The sequence below is a fragment of the Mustela nigripes genome, chromosome 8, assembly GCF_022355385.1.
Source record: "Mustela nigripes isolate SB6536 chromosome 8, MUSNIG.SB6536, whole genome shotgun sequence".
Lineage (NCBI taxonomy): Eukaryota > Metazoa > Chordata > Mammalia > Carnivora > Mustelidae > Mustela > Mustela nigripes.
Genome location: NC_081564.1, coordinates 10,103,191 through 10,122,137, shown reverse-complemented (window position 1 = coordinate 10,122,137; position 18,947 = coordinate 10,103,191). Strand labels below are relative to the sequence as shown.

The 18,947-nt window shown below is 53.2% G+C and overlaps 1 protein-coding gene across 5 annotated transcripts in view; it reads left to right on the top strand.

Moving 5' to 3' along the window:
* The window catches only part of RASAL1 (RAS protein activator like 1), a 29,758-nt gene that overhangs the window by 9,899 nt on the left and 912 nt on the right, over positions 1-18,947 (top strand). For 3 of the 5 annotated variants that reach the window (XM_059408476.1, XM_059408472.1, XM_059408475.1), the window contains 17 exons: positions 3,585-3,714; positions 4,163-4,213; positions 5,759-5,840; positions 5,921-6,052; positions 7,513-7,601; positions 8,289-8,406; positions 8,518-8,671; positions 9,044-9,108; positions 9,456-9,568; positions 10,525-10,717; positions 13,554-13,691; positions 14,248-14,392; positions 15,600-15,772; positions 16,644-16,781; positions 16,877-17,012; positions 17,808-17,928; positions 18,749-18,825. In XM_059408476.1, the coding sequence (XP_059264459.1) occupies positions 3,585-3,714; positions 4,163-4,213; positions 5,759-5,840; positions 5,921-6,052; positions 7,513-7,601; positions 8,289-8,406; positions 8,518-8,671; positions 9,044-9,108; positions 9,456-9,568; positions 10,525-10,717; positions 13,554-13,691; positions 14,248-14,392; positions 15,600-15,772; positions 16,644-16,781; positions 16,877-17,012; positions 17,808-17,928; positions 18,749-18,825 (2,055 nt within the window). The remainder of the gene's footprint in view (positions 1-3,584; positions 3,715-4,162; positions 4,214-5,758; positions 5,841-5,920; positions 6,053-7,512; positions 7,602-8,288; positions 8,407-8,517; positions 8,672-9,043; positions 9,109-9,455; positions 9,569-10,524; positions 10,718-13,553; positions 13,692-14,247; positions 14,393-15,599; positions 15,773-16,643; positions 16,782-16,876; positions 17,013-17,807; positions 17,929-18,748; positions 18,826-18,947) is intronic. The other 2 variants (XM_059408473.1, XM_059408474.1) reach the window with 2 other exon arrangements.

Sequence of the window (18,947 nt, the reverse complement as noted above, 5' to 3'; positions counted from 1 at the left end):
TCTTTTTTTTTTTTTTTTTAAGATTTTAGTTATTTATTTGAGAGAGAGCAGAAGTAGGGGGAGCAGGAGAGGAAGAGGGAAAAGCAGGCTCCCAGCTGAGCAGGAAGCCCAACATGGAAATCAATCCCAGGACCCAAGGATCATGACCTGAGCCAAAGGCAGCCGCTTAACCGACTGAACCACCCAGACACCCCTAGAAATATTTTAAATAGGTTTATTTATTCCAAGTGCTTTCCATGAATCAACTCATTTAATTATAGTAACGAGCCTGTGAGATAGGTACCCTTATTCTGCCCGTTCCACAGGCGAACCTCTCAAGGTAGAGGGGATTGGTTAGTTGGCTTGCCTGGGATCACAAAGTTGCTAAGTGGGATGGCTAGGATTTGAACCAAGATTGTCTACCTCCAGTCTGTGCTCTTAATATGGCACTGTATGTGTTTGGTGCTCTGCTCATAGGAATGGCAGTGTGTTATACTCACTCTCTGTCCCTTGCCTTTCATTTCACCATCTACACTGGAGATCTTTCCATATTGGTTCCTCAAGAGCTTCCACATTCTTTGATCTTTGATTTCGTGGCACTCCATTGTGTGGCTAAATCATCATTTATTTGTCTGGTTCCCTCCTGATGGGCACTTGGGTGGCTCACTGTCTCTCCCTAGCTCAAACAATACAGCCATGAATAGCCTTGTACAAATGTGATTTCACACATGTGCAAGTTGTATCAATCAGTTTGATAAATTCATAGAAGTAGATGGGTCCTATTAACACATTACAGAGTTGTTGCTCGGTTACCCTCTTTGGAGGATGTAACAATTTGCCTACCCTGCCAGGGTATCTTTGCCAGCAATTACCAAACTCTTTGATCTTATATCTGATAGGTAAAAAAATTTTCTCTTTGTGTAGGTTATTTTGTATTTCTCTATGAATGAGATTGAAAGCCTTTTTGCATATTTAAAAGTTGCTTTATTTCCTTTTTTGTTTGTTATTTATTTGTTTGTTTGTTGCATTGCCCCCCATGGGGTTGTGTGGCTTGTCTTATTGATTTGTAGGTGCTCTTTACATATTAGGCAAATTTAACTCTGTCATATTAGCTGCAAATAGCTTTTCTCCCTTTGTCACTTATGTTTTTGCTTATCATTTTTTTCTCTGTATAAAATCTGTTTCTTTTTCTCTAGTTTTTATGGATCTTGTTTTTCTGTGATATCTAAAAAGGTCTTCCCAACTCTAAGATAAATTTTTTTTACATGATTCCTTCTCACAGCAATTTGTTTTCCTTTTTTACATTCAAGTCTTTGATCTATTTGGAATTTAACCAGATTCAAGGTATGGAGAGGGATTGAACCTTATTACTTTTTATCTAGATGAATACTAATTGTCTTGATGTCAGTAATTGAATAATGTATTTTTTCATCAGTGGGGATTAGTTGAAAATGTACAACATGTTAATCATCATAATCATTGTTCCTATTTAATTAGGACTTACTATGTGCCAGGAATGATGCTAACCACTTTACATTTAGTTTTCACAACAACCAAGTGAAGTGTGCTCTAGAATGATCTTGAATTTATGGCTGATGGAAAATGAGGTTTGGAGAGGTGAGGGCACTTGGCCTTCCTGGAAGTTGTAGGGTTGGGAGTTGAGTCCAGGCTGTGCCTGCATCCAAAGTCTGTGTTTTCAACCCATCTGCTGACCTGCACCCATTGTGTCTGAAACATCCACCCAAGGGAGTGGAATTAGATGATGGAAGTATGAGGCCAGGCTTCAGGAGCTTATGGATCAGACAGAAACACAAAATATACTCACACAGAGCAAGGAGCAAGGAAAAAAATGGATGCTGTCCATGTGTCTGGATGTGGGTGCTTTTTATTTTTTAAGCAGGACAGGAATGTGGGGGTAGAGGCATGTGGAATATCACTGGCATGATGGTGGATGAGGATAAACAGACAGTGAGGCTGGTGTAGTCAAGCAAGTTTTCCTGGATGAAGGGGAATGAATTGGTTCTTAAAGGTGCTTTGGCAGAGACACTAAAGCATATCTCCGTAGATTCTCTTTTAGGGTCAGGTGTAGGCCAGGCCAGTGGGAGCATTGGGTGGGTCTCGATTGGAGAAGGCTGTAGGTGCCAGGCTAGAGTCCGGATTTTCTTCTGGAGGCACTGGGGAGCCATCGATGGTCCTTGAGCAAGACACCAAAGAGAGTGGAGCCTTATTATCAGGGGATGGAGTGACAGGAGAAATTAGATACATTTTCAGAAGATCTCTGTGCTGCTTTGTGGATATTGGATCACAGTGGGACAGGAGTACATGTGGGAGATCAATTAGGAGTCTGTTGTCATAGTCGAGTGAAGAAGCTGATGGCATCCTGGACTAGGGGGTAGCTGTGAAGACAGAGAGAGGTGAGGTGGGACGGTGCTTCATCACACACACAAGGAAGTGGGCCACCATGAGCAAGTGTCATCAGACACAATAACCACCAGATTTGAACCCATGAAGATTTTAGAATTTATACTTATGATATACAGAATTTTAAAAGGAATAAAATATTTAAGTACACTGAAATTTAATCACCAGAAAGGGATGGTGATAATCATAAAGCAATACATTAAAAAACAGATTTTTAAAAGAACCAAATCAAACTTTTAGAGATAAAAAGTAGTCACTGAAATTGAAAACTGGGAGGCTGAGTTCAACAGCAGATCATTCAGAGCTGAAGAGAGAATTGGTGAACTGGAAAAGAGATCTGAAGAAGTTATTTAAACTTTGGCCCAGAGAATCAAGAAGAAAAATATAAAAGAGAAGTTCAGAGACATAAAAAATTACCAAGAAGGTCTAATGTCTTTTTAATTGGAGTCCTAGGATGAAAGAATAGAAAAAATAGGGGAGAGGAAGGGATTAAAAAAAAAATTGTTGACCTGACATTTTCCAGAACTCAAGGAAGGACATGATTGCATAAGAAGAAACAGCACAAACCACAGTAAGCAGGATTAAAAAAAAAAAAATCCTCACCTGCCCATGCAGTGAAATTGTGAACATCAAACACATGATCCTTAATTAAAGAGAAAAGATAGACCATTGACACAAGATCAGTTATCCAGCTGAAATGACTTCCCAATAGCTACAATGGAATCTAGAAGTCAGTGAGTGAGATCTTCAAAGTGTTGAGAGAAATAGAGAGAGGGGGGAAGGGAGGTTGAAATTGACTTGACCGGTTCAGGCAGGGAGAACTACCTGGATGGAGGCTCAGAGGTAGGCCTGCCCAACATTTTTGTGAGGGGAGATGTATTGGGATTAAATAATGGAAGGTTTTGTGTACCAGGGTGAAGAGTGTGATAGTACAGGATGAATTAGACTATCCTAACTACATTCAAATCCCAACTCTGCCACTTCCTAGCTATGGGGTCATGGGTAAAGCTCTTCTTTCGCTGTGTCTCAAGTCTGCAAGTGTGGGTAATTACAGCGTCTACATCAGAAGGCGGACATGAGAACTCCATGATTTAATACATATTTAATGGTAATCAAATTTTTAAGTTAACACAATGCCAGTGTCTGGTAGGTATTTAATAAATGTTAGCACTTGTGCCCTCCAGGAATTGATAGCTGGATCAACCTGAGCCGTGTGGACCCAGATGCAGAGGTTCAGGGTGAGATCTACTTGGATGTACAGATGCTGGAAGATACACGGGGCCGTTGTCTACGCTGTCATGTGCTCCAGGCCAGGTATGGTCAGGATGGAGGACAGTGTGGGTTTGGCCTGAGAATGAACAAGAGTTCACTGGATTCTCCTAGTTGTGTTGGCTTTTGAGACCACCTCACTCCTGGGGTACTTCTGGGCTCACAACCAGGATCCCTTGCAGGCAAACAGTCCAAGTTCACCAGGTTTGCAAGTTCCTGGGGTCAGAGCACAAGCAAAATCTTTGGGTCCCCAGTGACCAGCAGCCAAAGGTCAGACACTCAGGATGGCCAGAAAATGTGTGGAGGTGTATTAATCAAATTGTAAGTGATAGATACCCAATTTGTACCAGTTTAAGCAGATTGGCTTATATGAATGACATGCAGCTACAGGTATGGCTGGATCCAGGTGCTCCAACAGTGAGATGAGGAATCTATAGACAGATTTCACGGCTTTCTTTTGTGTTAGTTTCAGTCTCAGGCAGTCTCTTTCCAGGTGTGGACAAAGAGGACCCCAGCAGTCTCAGGATGGCATCCTACCAACTTGGTAGGTCCAACTGAAAAAGAAATTTCCTTCATTCTTTCCAACTAATGTCCTGGGACTGATTCTTATTGGCCAAATATAGGGCACATACCGATCTCTGAACCAATTACCTGGACTCTGATGGGTCAGGCCTGAGTCCCACACCCACTCCTGGACTGGAGAGAGGGTTCAGCCTACCTAAGTTATGGGGGCTGGGAGTGTGAGAGAGGGGCAGGTCCTGTACCAAAGAAACAGGAGAAGGAAGATGGATGCAGGACCAGCAAAACCCACAGATGACCCTCCAGGGGCACCAGCTCATGGGATCTCCATCTCCTCTCCTGCTTATTTATCACTCTGTAATCCCCTTCTTTCTCCCTCAGGTACCCCATCATTCTGCTTCCTTAAATACTCCCCTCCCTTCCCTCCCTCATCTCCCATCTTGTCTTTCTGCCTTGTTTTCACACCTTACTCCCCCAACCCTCACTTTTATACCAGTCCTCACTCAGGTTGTGGAGGATCTCTCTTTCTGCTTGCTGTGTGACCTTAAAGCCTTTTCTTGCCCTCTCTGTGCCTCTCTCACCATCTCCAGATTTCTGTTGCCAGCTGGGGCTCCTCGAAGTCTGGATGGAGTGCCAGGGTGGCAGAGGACAGGCAGAAGCACTGAGCATGGGACAGGGGGCTCCTCATCTGCTTTGTGCCAGTGGCCTCCTCCCCAGCCACAAGGCTGTGCAGGAGCCTTGTAAGCAGGAGAGGGACTGATCGCTGTCGCTTAGCAACTGGGCTGGCTCCTAGGAAACCAAAGAAGGCTTTGGATGCCAAGCAGGGGTGGGAGAGGAGCGGCAGGAGGAAGCAAGCAGCCCCTGGTGGGGGGCTGTCTCTGGATTTGGGGGACTTCAGGAAGGAGGGATTGGGGAAGCTGTCTGAGGTGAGACTTTAGGGTTGTCATGGCAACCAGAGACAGGGGGTCCTTGCCTCAAGCCTTTTCTTGAGTCCTAGGCAGGGTGTGGATATGAGTATTTGTTGAATGAGTGAATTAATGAATGAGCAAGCACTCACATCCCACCTGCTGCTATGCTAAGCCTTTTATATACGTCATGTCATTTGAGCCTTGGCCCTGTGAGGTTGATCTATTATTGTTTCCATTCTCCAGATGAGGAAACTGAGGCTTGGGGTCATGAAGGGACTTTTCCCAGTGTCACTCAGCCAATGGGTGGTGGAGCCAGGCTCTGAGCCCTGGCATCTGGTCTCCTTCCCCGGGGGCTCCAGAGAAACCGAGGCTCCCTTCCCACTCCCCACTGCGTCTTCACCTCCTGGACCTCGTGATTTAGGACTTGACCTTCTCGTGCCTCAATTTCTTTATCTGGAAGATAGGGGCATACTAGGGCTTCCTCCTAGGGTAGCGCTGGTCAACAGGAAGATACTGGGCTTGGTGGGCAGGGGGAAGGGTGCTCCTGACTGGGTCCCTACAGTGGAGGCCAGAGGCCTTTGAACGGTCTATCCCGAACCCCTTTCCAAGGTCCGGCTTGTAAAGGTCCTGTATCCCTCGCTCCTTTCCTCATCTGTCTGCAGGGACCTGGCCCCCCGAGATATCACCGGCACATCTGACCCATTCGCACGCGTGTTCTGGGGCAGCCAGAGCTTGGAGACGTCAGTGAGTGCTGGTGTGGATCGGGGGAGGGGTGGGCATGGGGGCGAGCCCTCCTCAGCTCTCCCTCCCTCCTCTTCCCCCAGACCATCAAGAAGACCCGCTTCCCACACTGGAACGAAGTGCTGGAGCTGCGGGAGATGCCGGGAGCCCCAGCCCCGCTGCGGGTGGAGCTCTGGGACTGGGACATGGTGGGCAAGAATGACTTCTTGGGTATGGTGAGCGCCCGCTCCCCTGACACTCTCCATGGCTCCCCACTGCCTCCAAGAGGGAAGGGGAGGGGAGATGGGCTGTGCATCCTGGGATCTGGAAGGATAGATGTGAAAGCTGTCTCAGCAGGCTGCTTGGCCAGACCTGGGTGATGCAGGCCCATTGCCTCGTTGTATAGGTGAGGAGACAGAGGCTCTCCAAGGGGCAGGAACCTACCCAAGGTCACAGTGTGGGCCCAGATTCTCATTGGGGTGAGAGGACTCAGTATGACCATGTGCTAAGTGCTTTTCTAGCATAATCTCAGGCTCAAGATCTTTCTCTTGGAACCTCAGTTTACACATCTGTAAAATGGGTGTGACTGCCCTGCCCCTCAGTGGGAATGGATGTATAGACGGGGCTGACAGTTTTTAAAAGGAGGCAAGATTAGAGCAAGTTATGGGTTGGCTTGGTTATGCACAGCCAGCGGGGAAGGGAGCAGAGGAGTAAATGGAGTAGCCACTTTGGGAAACAGTCTGGCCATTCCTCAAATGGTTTAAGACCATCCCCACATGCCCTGGCAACTGCACTCCTGGCCATGCACCAAAGACCAATGAAAACACATGTCCACCCAGAAGCTCATACATGAAGGTGTTCACAGCAGCGTTGTTTGTGATAGCCAAGAGTGGAAACAACCCAAATGTCCCTCCATGGTCGAATGGGTAGATACAATGTGGCTGGTTCTTACCATGGAATATTACTCGCCCATGAAAGGGAATGAGGTCGGGTCACCCGCTACAGTGAGGATCAATCCTGGAAACATGGTTTCGTTTAGATGAGATGTCTGGAGTAGGTGACTGTGTAATGACAGAAAGTAGGTCAGTGGTGGCCTGGAGCTGGCGGCGGGGGTGGGAGACGGGGACTGACAGCCAATGAGAGCCGGTGTTTGGGGGCAGACAGAAAATGTTCTGAAGTTAGTGGTGACGGTTGCCCAGCTCTGTGAGTAGACCAAAAACCATTGAACTACGCACTCTAAAGATGTGAATTGTATGGGATGCAAATGACATCTTTATGAAGTTATTTTAGAAGAGAAGCGGTGGGGTTCAGGGCCCTTTGGGACTATCTTTAAGCTTTCGGACAGATGCAATGTGTGTCCCCAGAAAGAGCTGAAAATGTCCTCAGTCTAGATATTTGGTCTCTAGCAGCTGTGTGACCTCAGGCAAGTCACTCCGTCTCTCCAAGCCTCAGTTTCCCCAAGTGTAAATTGAATGTTGTCTGCAGGCCCTCAGTGTCCGGGCAGGAGTTAATAATTTGGGGCTGGGGGGGGGGTGTAGCTGTGGCTGCATCGATGGGGGTATGGTAGTGGAGAGGAGGTGGCCCCTGGCAGGCCAAGCCTCCCCTGCTTAGGTGAGCAGTCAGCTCTTCTAGGCCTGGGTGGGGACTTAGGCTGGCAAGGTCAGGTTCAGCTGAGAGTCTACGTGTCCTCCCACAGGTGGAATTCCCCCCACGGGTCCTGCAGCAGAACGCCCCCAGAGGCTGGTTCCGTCTCCTGCCCTTTCCCAGAGCCGAGGAGGATTCTGGGTAAATGTGGGTGCGGAGGGAGGCGGCTGGGCTGAAGTCAGGGTGACTGCCATCTTCAGCTTGTGGGCAGGTCCTGCGGGGTGCCCATGTCAGCCCCCAAGCTGTCACCATGTCACTCCGTTCCCTTATTTAACACACATCTTACAATATGCGTGTACTTATGTCCAAAGGAGTTCACCATGTACCCACCCACCTGTTTTCACATGAACATATCAGCTCACACTAGTCGATGCGTGTTCTGAACCCTGGGCCCTTCCATGCCTGTGCACACCTGTTGACACTGGCCTTACAGCGACCACACTGCTTACGTCGACTTTACCTGTCCATTCCTATGCATCCCTTTCAACATCTGTTCACCTGCCCACACTTGCCTGCATCAGGCTACACTGTCCACACCTGCCCCCACTGTCCATTCACTGTGTACACATTTTTTGACGCCGGCCACGTCCTTCCACGCCCGTCCTATGTGTTGACACTGTGCTCGTCCGTTCTGTGTATCCCCGTCAGTACTGGTTCCCACCTGCCCACACTGGCCATGCCTGTTCCCGCCTGCCCACAGCTGTCCCCATCTGCCTTGTTTTGCTAACATCCATGCTCCTTATCTGTGTTCACATGTGCCTCTCTCGGCCATCCGCGCCTGCGCGTACATACTCACTGTTCCCTCACCTGCGACCTGACCCTGGCCAGGGGGACCCTGGGCGCGCTGCGGCTGAAGGTGCGCCTCATCGAGGACCGCGTCCTCCCTTCCCGGTACTACCAGCCGCTCACGGAGCTGCTCATGGCATCGGTGCTGGGCCCGGCAGAGGTGGGTATATCCATTCCACTGGGGATCCAGATGATGGGCCGCTCCCGGGGTTCTTCTGCTGTGGGGTCGCAGGGCCCTGGGCCACCTCTCCTGCCTCCTGTCCTTGCCCAGGAGGATGCTGCCAGTCCCCTGGCCGTGCTGGAGGAGCTGACCTTGGGGGACTGCCGCCAGGACCTTGCCACCAAGCTGGTGAAGCTCTTTCTTGGCCAAGGCCTGGCCGGACCCTTTCTGGACTATCTCACCCGGCGTGAGGTGGCCCGGACCAGTGAGTTGCCCACATGAGCCCCAGACATCACACCCCAGGGATGGGTCCGCACGGGTCTCTCAGGGAGAAACGGGGGCTTCAGGCAGAGGTCAGGGGCTCTTATATGTGTGGGTTGGGGGGGGTCCCTATGTCTGGTACCAGCAGCCCTCTGCGGATGCAGCCTTGGATTCAGGTGCTGGCTTTGCTACTCTTGAGCTGTGTGACCTTAGGCCGCTCATTGAACCTCTCTGGGCCCCTGGACCGTGAATGGCGTTGATGCTGCAGCTCTACCTGATTCCTGAGGCTGGAAGAATCACGACTCCCATCTTGGGTGGGTGGGGTGAGGTGGATCCGGCCCCAAACCCCAGCAAACACTTCCCTCTGTCCTCCCAGCTGACCCCAACACCCTCTTCCGTTCTAACTCCCTGGCATCCAAGGCAATGGAACAGTTTATGAAGGTGAGCAGGTAACGCCCGGGCCCAGCTGCAGCTTTTTCTCCTATTCTGTGCTTCTTGGGACCCCAGAGCTTGGCCAGCCTCGGTTGGCTCAGGGTGGCTGAGCCTGGCTGCTGGTGGCTGATGCCTGGCCTCACCCTGAGATTCACCTGGATAGTGCCCCCCGCTCCCACTCTGGGGCATGCCTTGGCCTTGCTCTGAGCCTCTACCTGCACGGTCCCCCCTGTCTCAGCTGCTGGGCACGCCCAGCCTCACGCTCTGCCCCATCCCATGTGGTGCCTCCTGCCCCAAATTCGTGGGCATGCCTGATCTCACGCTCGCCCCCATCCCACGTGGTCCCCTGCCCCCAGCTCGTGGGCATGCCTTACCTGCACGAGGTCCTGAAGCCGGTGATTCACCGCGTCTTCGAGGAAAAGAAGTACATGGAGCTGGACCCGTGCAAGATGGACCTAGGCCGCTCTAGGTGAGCAACGCCCCGGGGGCGCACCCAACCCCCCGGGAGCCCCCTGGTCTGCTCAGAGCCTGGCCAGGTTGGGCCTGTGCCAATGCCCCCCTGCTCTGGTGCAGCGGCTCAGGAGCTCCGCATTCCAGCAGAAAGCCTCACTGGGAGCATGGTGATCCTCGGGCTGTGTCGTGTATGGGGATGGGCAGGACTCTGAAACTGAGCTCCTGGTTTCAAATCCCAGCTCTGAGGAAGGCAAGACAGACCCTACACCTGTGTAGAACATTACAGGTAGAAAGGTGTCATTCCAGCATCCACTCAACAAGACAATGGTTGAGAACCTATTGTTCAGACACTGGCTGAACGCTGAGTCCAGAGCAGGGAATATGTGGACGCAAATCTGCCTTCCATGGGGAGGTAGCCAGCCAGCTAAAGAAGGTTATTGAAGGTTGTCAGGGGAATGGAGGGAGCTAGAGCAGGGAAGGGTTGTGGGAAGTGCCAGGAGCAGAGCAGGGACTTGCAGTGTTTCAAAGGGTGGCCAGAGGGACAGTCTCATGGAGCAGGGGACCTTCCAGCAGAGACTTGAAGGAGAGGAGGGAGGGAGGCATGCACATCTGGTGAAGAGTATCCCGGGCAGGGGGAAGAGCATGTGCAAAGGCCCTGAGGTGGGAGCGTGTGTCCGGCATGTCCCTGCTGACATGTCCGGTGATGATGTGTGATGGGGAAGGGATGGTCCCTTAGAGGAGGGGACGTTTAAGCTCAACGTGGGTGCCAGAGTGTCTCAGGCTAAGGGAACAGCGTGGACAAGTCTCCGCGACAGGAGTGAGCTCAGCGTGTTTGAGAAGCAGCCAGAAGCTTGGTGGGAATGGTAGGAGGGGAGGTTGGGAAGGTGGGTACTCTCAGCTCAGTGGGGGCTGGTGGAGGGTTTTGAGCAGACAGATGCTGGGCTTGGAGGCACAGCCACTCTGTTTCCCCAGGAGAATCTCCTTCAAGGGCGCACCCTCGGAGGAGCACGTGCGGGACGCCAGCCTCGGGTTGCTGACGGGCTACCTGGGGCCCATCGTGGACGCCATCGTGGGCTCTGTGGGGCGCTGTCCGCCTGCCATGCGCCTTGCCTTCAAGCAACTGCACCAATGCGTGAAGGAGCGCTTCCCCCAGGCGGAGCACGAGGTGGGCCACGCGTCCCCATGGACCAGATGGGGAGACTGAGGCTGGGGAAGGGTGGTAGCTTGTCCAGGGTCACACAGGGAGGCAAGGTGGGGCAGGGGACAGAACCTGGGCGGCTCCCGCTCAAGTATGTGTCCTGTCGGAAGTGGGGACAGGATTCCCGGCAGGGTCTGGGATCCAGGGGTGGTGGTAAGAGTAGTGACAGCAGCTCCTGCTCTATATAGCCCTCACTGGGGGTCAGACCTACATGTACGTACGTGTTCCTTGCCTTGTCATAGCCACCCGATGAGACGGGCACTGATATTCTTCCATTTCCCAGAGTAGGAAGCAGAGGCCCAGAGAGATTGAGTCCCATGGTGCTGGGATTGGCACATGTCTAGGCAGGCTGGCACAAAGTGAGTGAGTCTTAAATTCAGCTCTCAGAAAGACAGAGTGTGAACGAGAGGGAGTGAGAGCACTCGAGAGCGAGTGAGCCCGCTGATGCTGGCAGGTGCTCTGTAGCAGACACTCCAAATAGCCCCAGATAACCCCCCACATGTGCTAGTGCTCTGCCACTGTTGACTTAAGAGTTGGGACCCCAGGGACTGCCTCGGGCAGGTGAGCTGAATGAAGGCAGCAGGCCGGTGTGGGGCAGAAGGGAGTGGTAGGGACTGCGGCAAGCTGGTGCTCCCACGGCTGGGTCTTAAGGGGGCCGCTCTGGACAGTCAGTCATGGCCACGTAGGAATGGGGACCCAGTATGGCCAGATCGTGAGAGTTTCTTTTCTAAAGGCAACCTTCTGGATTTTATGTGAGGTCTCTCATTTTTAAATGTTGGCACTGATTTGCTTAACGACAACAGTAACAACAACACAACAACGCTTTGAGCCAGCTGTTACACATTTGCAGCCGGACTGGTCCATGGGTTACCGGGTGGAGCCCCCCTGGGGTAATGGTTGGCATCCCTTCCATGTGGCTGTCTTTGTCCTGTCTTACAAATGGTGTCACATCAGGCTAACTCTTACATAGTGCTGATGTCATAGACACGCGGACTGGGGGTTCACTTTGTAGAAAAATCTGAGGCCTGCTCAGTGTTGGGGACATAACGGCTCAGTCCCTAGAGCTTGAGTTAAAGAGCCCTTGATTACGCCACACTTCTCTCCACGTTCTGTTTACAGGTGGGGAAACTGAGGCCCAGAGAGGTAAAGAGCCTTGGCCGAGGACTGTGGACTCAAAGGGAGGCCTCTGGTCTCCCAGCAGGGGTCTCTCCCTTCTCCCCTCGGCCCCCCGCTGAGGAATGAGCTCTGGGCTCCAAACTGGGACCTCACTGGCTTTATGCCCCACTTTGCCAGGCTCTCGCCTGGGCTGCAGGTGCTAAGTGGGACACAGTGGGGCAGGGGGAGGGAAGGGAAGAGGGGAGGCCAGCTCCCTAGACAGCCTGGTCCTTGTGAGGGACCCAGTGTGACTCCCGAGTGTCCTCCCGTCCTCAGTTCCCACGGTGGGCAGAGGCCATGGGCAGGGAGCAGGGACTTTCTCAGGCCCACGAGGGTGAATGGGGTCATGGAAACCCAGAGGAACTCCTTTCTCTGCTCCTCCGACACCTCAAGAAAGGAAGTCAGAGCTGATGTCAAAGACTAAAATTACCCTGGAATACGGCAGATGGGAGGGGGGTGGTGGCCTTGGGGGCAGCTCAGGTCCCAGATGAGGGTGGGGCTGGGGGCAGAGACCCACCTTCTGGGCAGCGTTAGGAACCGGCTGTCGCCAGGGCTCACTGTCAGCACGGAGGTGCCGTAGGAAGTTGGCATATACCCAGGGAGGGTATTGTCTCGAGTGTGAATACGGCCCCTAAATAAATACTGGCGCACATTCTCGGGCTAAATATAGCTGGGCAAGTGTGAAAGGTAGGTGGGGAGTGATCTGGGAAGAGCCAGATGCACCCAGGATAAAGGCACGCCCTCTCTCTGAGCTGCCTCTGCCTGCAGCGCGGGAGGGTCAGGCCCCGGACTCACCTGCAGGTGGGCCAGGCCCGGGACTCACACAGGGGGGCACCGCCCTTTACAGTTTGTAGGAGGCAGAGCCTGGGGCGGGGGGCGCACAGGACAGGCTCGGGAGCCAGCCGGGCTGGATTCACTCTCGAGCCTGTGTCCTCGTCCAGAAGATGGGGACAAGAGTACCTACTCCACGGGCTGGTTAGGGGTTCAGATGAGTTCCTGGCACTCAGCAAGCGGTGTGCAGGGTCGGAGGCAGGAGAGTGTGATGAAGAGTCGAGGGCTCCGGTCCTGCCTGGGTTCAAGTCTTAGCTCTGCCATTTACAGCTGTGTGGCCTTGGGCAGGTGACCTCTCTCTGGGCTTCAGTTGTCGTCCCTGTAAAATGGAGATAGAATCCCTCCCAGGGTGAGTATGAAATAAACAAATGTGTGGCCAGTTTTCTGGCATGGTGCTATTAATAAAATAAATCATAGGTCGGGAGATCGAGTTCTGCCTCCTCCACTCATCTGCTGTGTGACCTTGGGCCAGTCACTTGGCATCTCTGAATTTCTGCTTCGTCATCTGTAAAAGGGGAATAATGATGCTGCTTCCTTTCTAGGTCTGTGCCCTTAGCACGGTGCTTGGCACCAAGCAGATTCTGAGGATGCTGGGCTAAAGCTGATCATGCAGGATTGGTATTGTTACTCTATTTTCCAGGTGGAGAAACTGAGGTCCAGAGAGAAAAAGCCATCTTGGCAGACCAGTATGGTCTTCTGGCCCATCTCGAACCCCGCTTCCCCTTGCACCACCAATCTGTAGTCCTTCCTGCCTCAGTTTCCCTATCTGGGAAGTGGGTCCTTGGGGGCTGTTCTCACCTGCTGCTCCTCTCGGCAGGACGTGAAGTACCTGGCCATAAGCGGCTTTCTCTTCCTGCGGTTCTTTGCACCTGCCATCCTCACCCCAAAGCTGTTTGACCTCCGGGACCAGCATGCAGATCCCCAGACCAGCCGCTCACTGCTACTGCTTGCCAAGGTGCCAAAACTGGAGTCCCACAGCCTGGGTGTTCTTAGCCAGGGAAAAGCATAGGAACAGAGCTGGAAGGCCAAACCGACAGAAGACCCAAATGACACCGAGAAAAATCCATCTCAAACGCCCATTAGCCTTCCAACCTGAATGTGAAGGCATTCGATCATATGTTCTCTAATTTTGTCTCTTAAAATGAAAACCCTACCCTTCCAGGAGGAAAGTGGGAAGTGGGCTGGTAGTCACTTACACCTTAGTGTGAATTAGACCATCCTTTGCAAAGTGGCCATATTTTGAGGTTCTGATGGGCTCCAAAGTATGCATGATAGGATAGGGCAGTCCTTAGTAGGGGAATCGAGCTCTGGAGGGAACAGAATAAGGGCACTGGGGGTGCATATCTGTCCACGGGGAGGGGTAGATATTGTTCGAAGCAGGTGCTACTATGAGTCTTCCCCTTTCATTGAGCACTGATTTGAGAGTCAGGACTCAGGGGCTTCTGGGTCTGTAGGCTGCCCTTCCCTCAGCAGTGACCTTCACCCTGGCATCCCTTGCTTCTTTACTCCAGGCTGTGCAGAGCATCGGAAACCTAGGCCAGCAGCTGGGCCAGGGCAAGGAGCTATGGATGGCCCCTCTCCACCCCTTCCTGCTACAGAGTATCTCACGTGTGAGACACTTCCTGGACCAGCTGGTGGATGTGGATGGGGAGGAGGGTGAGTCCCTGCATTCCTGACACATCTGGGACCTGCCACCTTTGTGGACCTGCTCTTCCCCCTCCCACAACCCCACCCCAGTACTGAGACTGTGGACTTGTGGGTCAGCTAGTCAGCCAATGAACATTTCCTGGCCCCTCCTGTGCTAAGTCCCAGAGATGAACAGAGCTCAGGCCCTGTCCTCCAGGCTATCCCAGCCAGTGTGGAGATGTGTGTGGGTGCTGTCGCATCATGCGCACACAATAAAAAAATGTCTCTTAAGCGCTTACTAGACACTGTTCCAGGTGCTGGGGAAATAGCAGTGGATAAGACAGAAGAAACCCTTAGAGGTTTCTTATTCTAGCAGGGACCATGGGCTAAAAGAAAGGAGTTAGCAAATAGTACAGTACATTCGGGAGTGATTGTGTAGGGAGAAAAAATAACAGAGGGAAGAGAATGTTGGGGTGGGCATGGCAGGTTGCGATTTTAGGTGGGGTGGCCAGAAATGGCCTCACTAGGGTGCTATCAGAGCAAAGACTCAGGGAGGACAGAGAGCATGCCATGAAGATCCCAGGGAAAACTATTCCAGGCTGGGAGCAGTATGTGCAAAGGTCCTGAGGTGGCGAACAGGGAACCACAGGGAGGAGCCAATGTAGAAGAGGGAATGAGGGGGCACAAAGGAGAGGTGGGGGCCAGACTGTGTGGGGGCTTCATAGGCAGCTGGGCTTTGATGGGGAGTGCACTGGAGCCTGGGACAGTTTTTTAAGCAGAAGAGTTGGGGCTAAGTCTGTATCACAGTATAGGGCCCAGTGCACTATATAGTTGGGTCCAAGTCACATAAGAAGAACCCGTTTGCATGTGGAGCCCCGGTTGTGGCATGGCAGTGTCCCTGTGGCATTGGGGAGGATCACCCCCCATGGAAGGGGGGTCGATCCCATGTACTCACTGGACTGACTTCATGAGGCATGCCCCCTCTGCTGACTGCCTGCACCACTGTCTACAGAGCTTCAGGAGAGGGACGTCTACTTGCCTACTTTGTGCTGCTCCCGGCCCCACCTTCCATGATCCACTCTCTAAGAGCAGGAGCCGTCTGCAGCAGTCCTGTTGTTCACCCTCCTGCCTCTAGGGGGCAGAGTCATGCTTCACCATAGAGGCACCTGGGCACGCGGGCAGGGCAGGTTGAGACTGGATATGAGGGTTTCACTGTCCGCCCCCCTCCCTTTCCCAGAGGCTGGGGGCCCAGCCAGGGCCCTGGTGGCCCCCTCGGTGATCGTCCGTGAAGGTTACCTGCTGAAGCGCAAGGAGGAGCCCGCCAGCCTGACCACCCGCTTCGCCTTCAAGAAGCGGTACTTCTGGCTCAGCGGGGAGGCGCTCTCCTACTCCAAGAGTCCGGAGTGGCAGGTGGGGCTCTAGCCCACAGCTGGGGGCGGGAGGGAAGGTGGGGGGCGAGGGGAGGCGGTTTCCAGCAGCGGCCTCCCTCCCTGAGCTGCCTCTCTGTACGCAGGGGGAAACTGAGGTCCGGGAGGGGGCAAGGACTTAGCAAGTCCAAAGTCTCAGGCCAGGCTCTACTCACACCTTTGGGCCAGTGTGGGCACAGGACAGACGTAGGCATTGGATGTCCTTTGGCTGATGCTATCCTGCTCACGTAAAATTGAATGCCTCCTGCATACCACGCAGTGTTCTAGGCGCTGGACATATAGCAGTAAACAAGGCATAGGATCCCTGTTCTCCTAGGATTGCCACTGAAATGCAGAACTCAGGCACCTGCTGGTGTGTGCGTTTCTGTGCCTGCACGTTGGTGCATGATTAGCTAACACCGGGCAAGGTGTGCTTGGTTATTATTCCCACTTTGTCAGCAAAGCATAGAGTCCAGAGTTCTAATCCCTAGTTTCCAACTCTGGCTCTACTAGCTGAGTGACCTCAGAAGGGTCATGGGTCCTCCTGGGCCTCAGTTCCTCCTCGGCACACAGATCCAGCCTCAGAAGCTGGTGTAAGTTGGTAACTGTGGAGTGCTGGAAAGCACATCCCATCTGCCATGTCCGCCATGTGGTTGCTGGGCTGACGGGTGGATGGCGGTGATGGACACTGGCACCCTGGGGAGTCGGTGCTTCCTTAGACAGATGGGGCAGGACTGGGAGACTCCTTGCTCGAGACAGGGGTCATGAGCCCAGATTACAGACACACCCTCGGGGAACATCCCCAAAGGAAAGCTGTCCCTGGGCCCCACCACCCGGCCCCCAGCCCTCCCTGCAGCGACAGACCTGTCTCCCAGATGCGCTCCTCCATCCCGGTGTCGCACATCCGTGCGGTGGAGCGTGTGGACGAGGGCGCCTTCCAGCTGCCGCACGTGATGCAGGTGTTAACGCAGGACGCTGCCGGCGTGCTGCACACCACTTACCTCCAGTGCAAGGTAAGGCACCGAAGGATGGGGAGGGGGGCATCCCTTAGGTTCCGCACCCCTGACATCCCCCGCATCCCCCCCCCCACCACCCCGGCTTCCCGCAGAATGTGAATGAACTCAACCAGTGGCTGTCAGCCCTGCGCAAGGCCAGCGCCCCCAACCCGGACAAGCTGGCCTCCTGCCACCCTGGTGCCTTCCGCAGCTCGCGCTGGACCTGCTGCCTCCAGGCTGAGCGCTCAGGTGAAAGGCAGGGTGGGCTCGGGTTCTGCCCTCCCTACCTGTCAATCAGCAGATGCCCCACCTCCTCTGGCCCCTGTGCAACCTGGGGCAAGTTACTTAACCTCGTTATGCCTCAGTCTCCTGAAGCGTGGAATGGGGTTCATGACAGTCCCTGCCTCCTAGGGTTGTGAGGAGTGAGTGAGTTAATAGACACAAAGCACATAGAACGCTGCCGAGCACCTAGTGCTCAGTACATATGAAGTCTTATTTTTTTAAGCACTTATTATGTGCTAAGCATCTAGTGGAATGCAGACATCAGGCATGCTCTAGAGGAAGACAAGTGAATAACCAGATAATTGTAATACATTCTTCTAAGTACCAAGATGGGGCTTTTGAGATGCCAGAGAATGCCCCTGATCCAGCCCCAGAGTAGGAGATCAAGGAGGGTTTCCTGGAGGAGGTGCTGTTTCGATGTTACCTGAGAAGAGTAGGGTTAAGCAACAAAGTTGGAGACAGGGATGGGGTAAGGAAGTGTAGTCAGAGCAAAGAGCATGAGCAAAGGCCCGGAGGCGGCAGAGGGAGGGCTGAAAGTTTGCAAAGGTCTGCGTGGCTGGAGCCCGGACTGTGGGAGGAGGCTAGAGGAGGTGAGGCTACCGCTATGCTGGGTGGGAGTGGAGGCAGTGGGGCGTGATGGAAGTAGTAGGTCGGAAGAGTGAGTTTAGAGGCAGAAGGGTCGGGGCTTGGGGACCATCAGCAGCGGGGGCTTCTGGAGGGGGTGATGGGAGGCGGTCCTGATTGGCGCCATGTCCCCCTCAGCTGCTGGTTGCAGCCGCACACACTCGGCCGTCACCCTGGGGGACTGGAGCGACCCGCTGGATCCTGACGCTGAGATCCAGATGGTGTACCGGCAGCTGCTCCTGGGGCGGGACCAGCTCAGGTGGGTGTCCCTGCCCAGCCTCCTCCCCTCCACCCCGCAGTGGCCAGCCGGGCCAACTGCCCAGCACAGCCCCCCACGTCCATTTATTCATTCTTTCCATCCGCTTCAGCTGAGCTTCCCGGTGCACGGCGTCCAGGTTCAAGGGGAGGATGGGGAGGCATCCTCAGGCAGGCCCCAGTGCAGAAGTGTGTCTTGGATCTTTTCATATCCGGGTCCCTGGGGACACGGGCACAGACCTTGGATGTGTTCCTTTTCCTTCCTGGTGGGCTTCAGTGCTACCCAGTGACCGATTTGTTCCAGCTCCTTCTAGAGTGGGTTCTGAAGCTGGCCTGTCTGGTTTTGAATTCTGGGCTAGCCACTCACTGGCTGTGTGATCTCGGGTACAATGCTTACCCTCTCTGAACCTCTGTTTCCTCATATGGAAAACAGGGATAATAATAGTACCTTCCTCCTGGGGTTGTCCTGAGGGGTCAAACGAGCTAATGCAGGTAAGGCATTTTGTAGATGCCCAGTCACCCAGTTATGCTGTGCAACGTTAGGCAAGTTACTTTACCTCTCTGTGTCTCAGTGGACTGTATAATGGAGCCAATAGTAAGTCCTTACCTTGGATACATCTTTTGTGGTACTTAAATGAGTTAAAACATGGGAATGGCTTATAATAGTGTCTGGTACTCTGTAAGTATTTGCTGTGATAATGGTGGTGGTGATGGTGACAGCTGGGAACCTGTCATGTCTCCTGCAACCAGCAGAGAATCTCCGGAGTGGAGAACAAGATCGGGAGTCAGGGACCAACCCTGTCTTTCTCCCTTTCAACTTCCAGGATGAAATTCCAGGAGGATCCCAACATAGATTCCAGTCCAGAGGCAGACGCAGAGAAAGGCTCCGGGGCCACGGAAGGTGAATGGCTAAGGAGGTCCCGTTTCTTTGCCATCTCTGCCCCCTGCCGTCACTTGCCAAACACACGACTCTCCTTCCCCACTCCCCTCCCCTTTTCGGTTCACCAGCAAGTGTGGTGAATG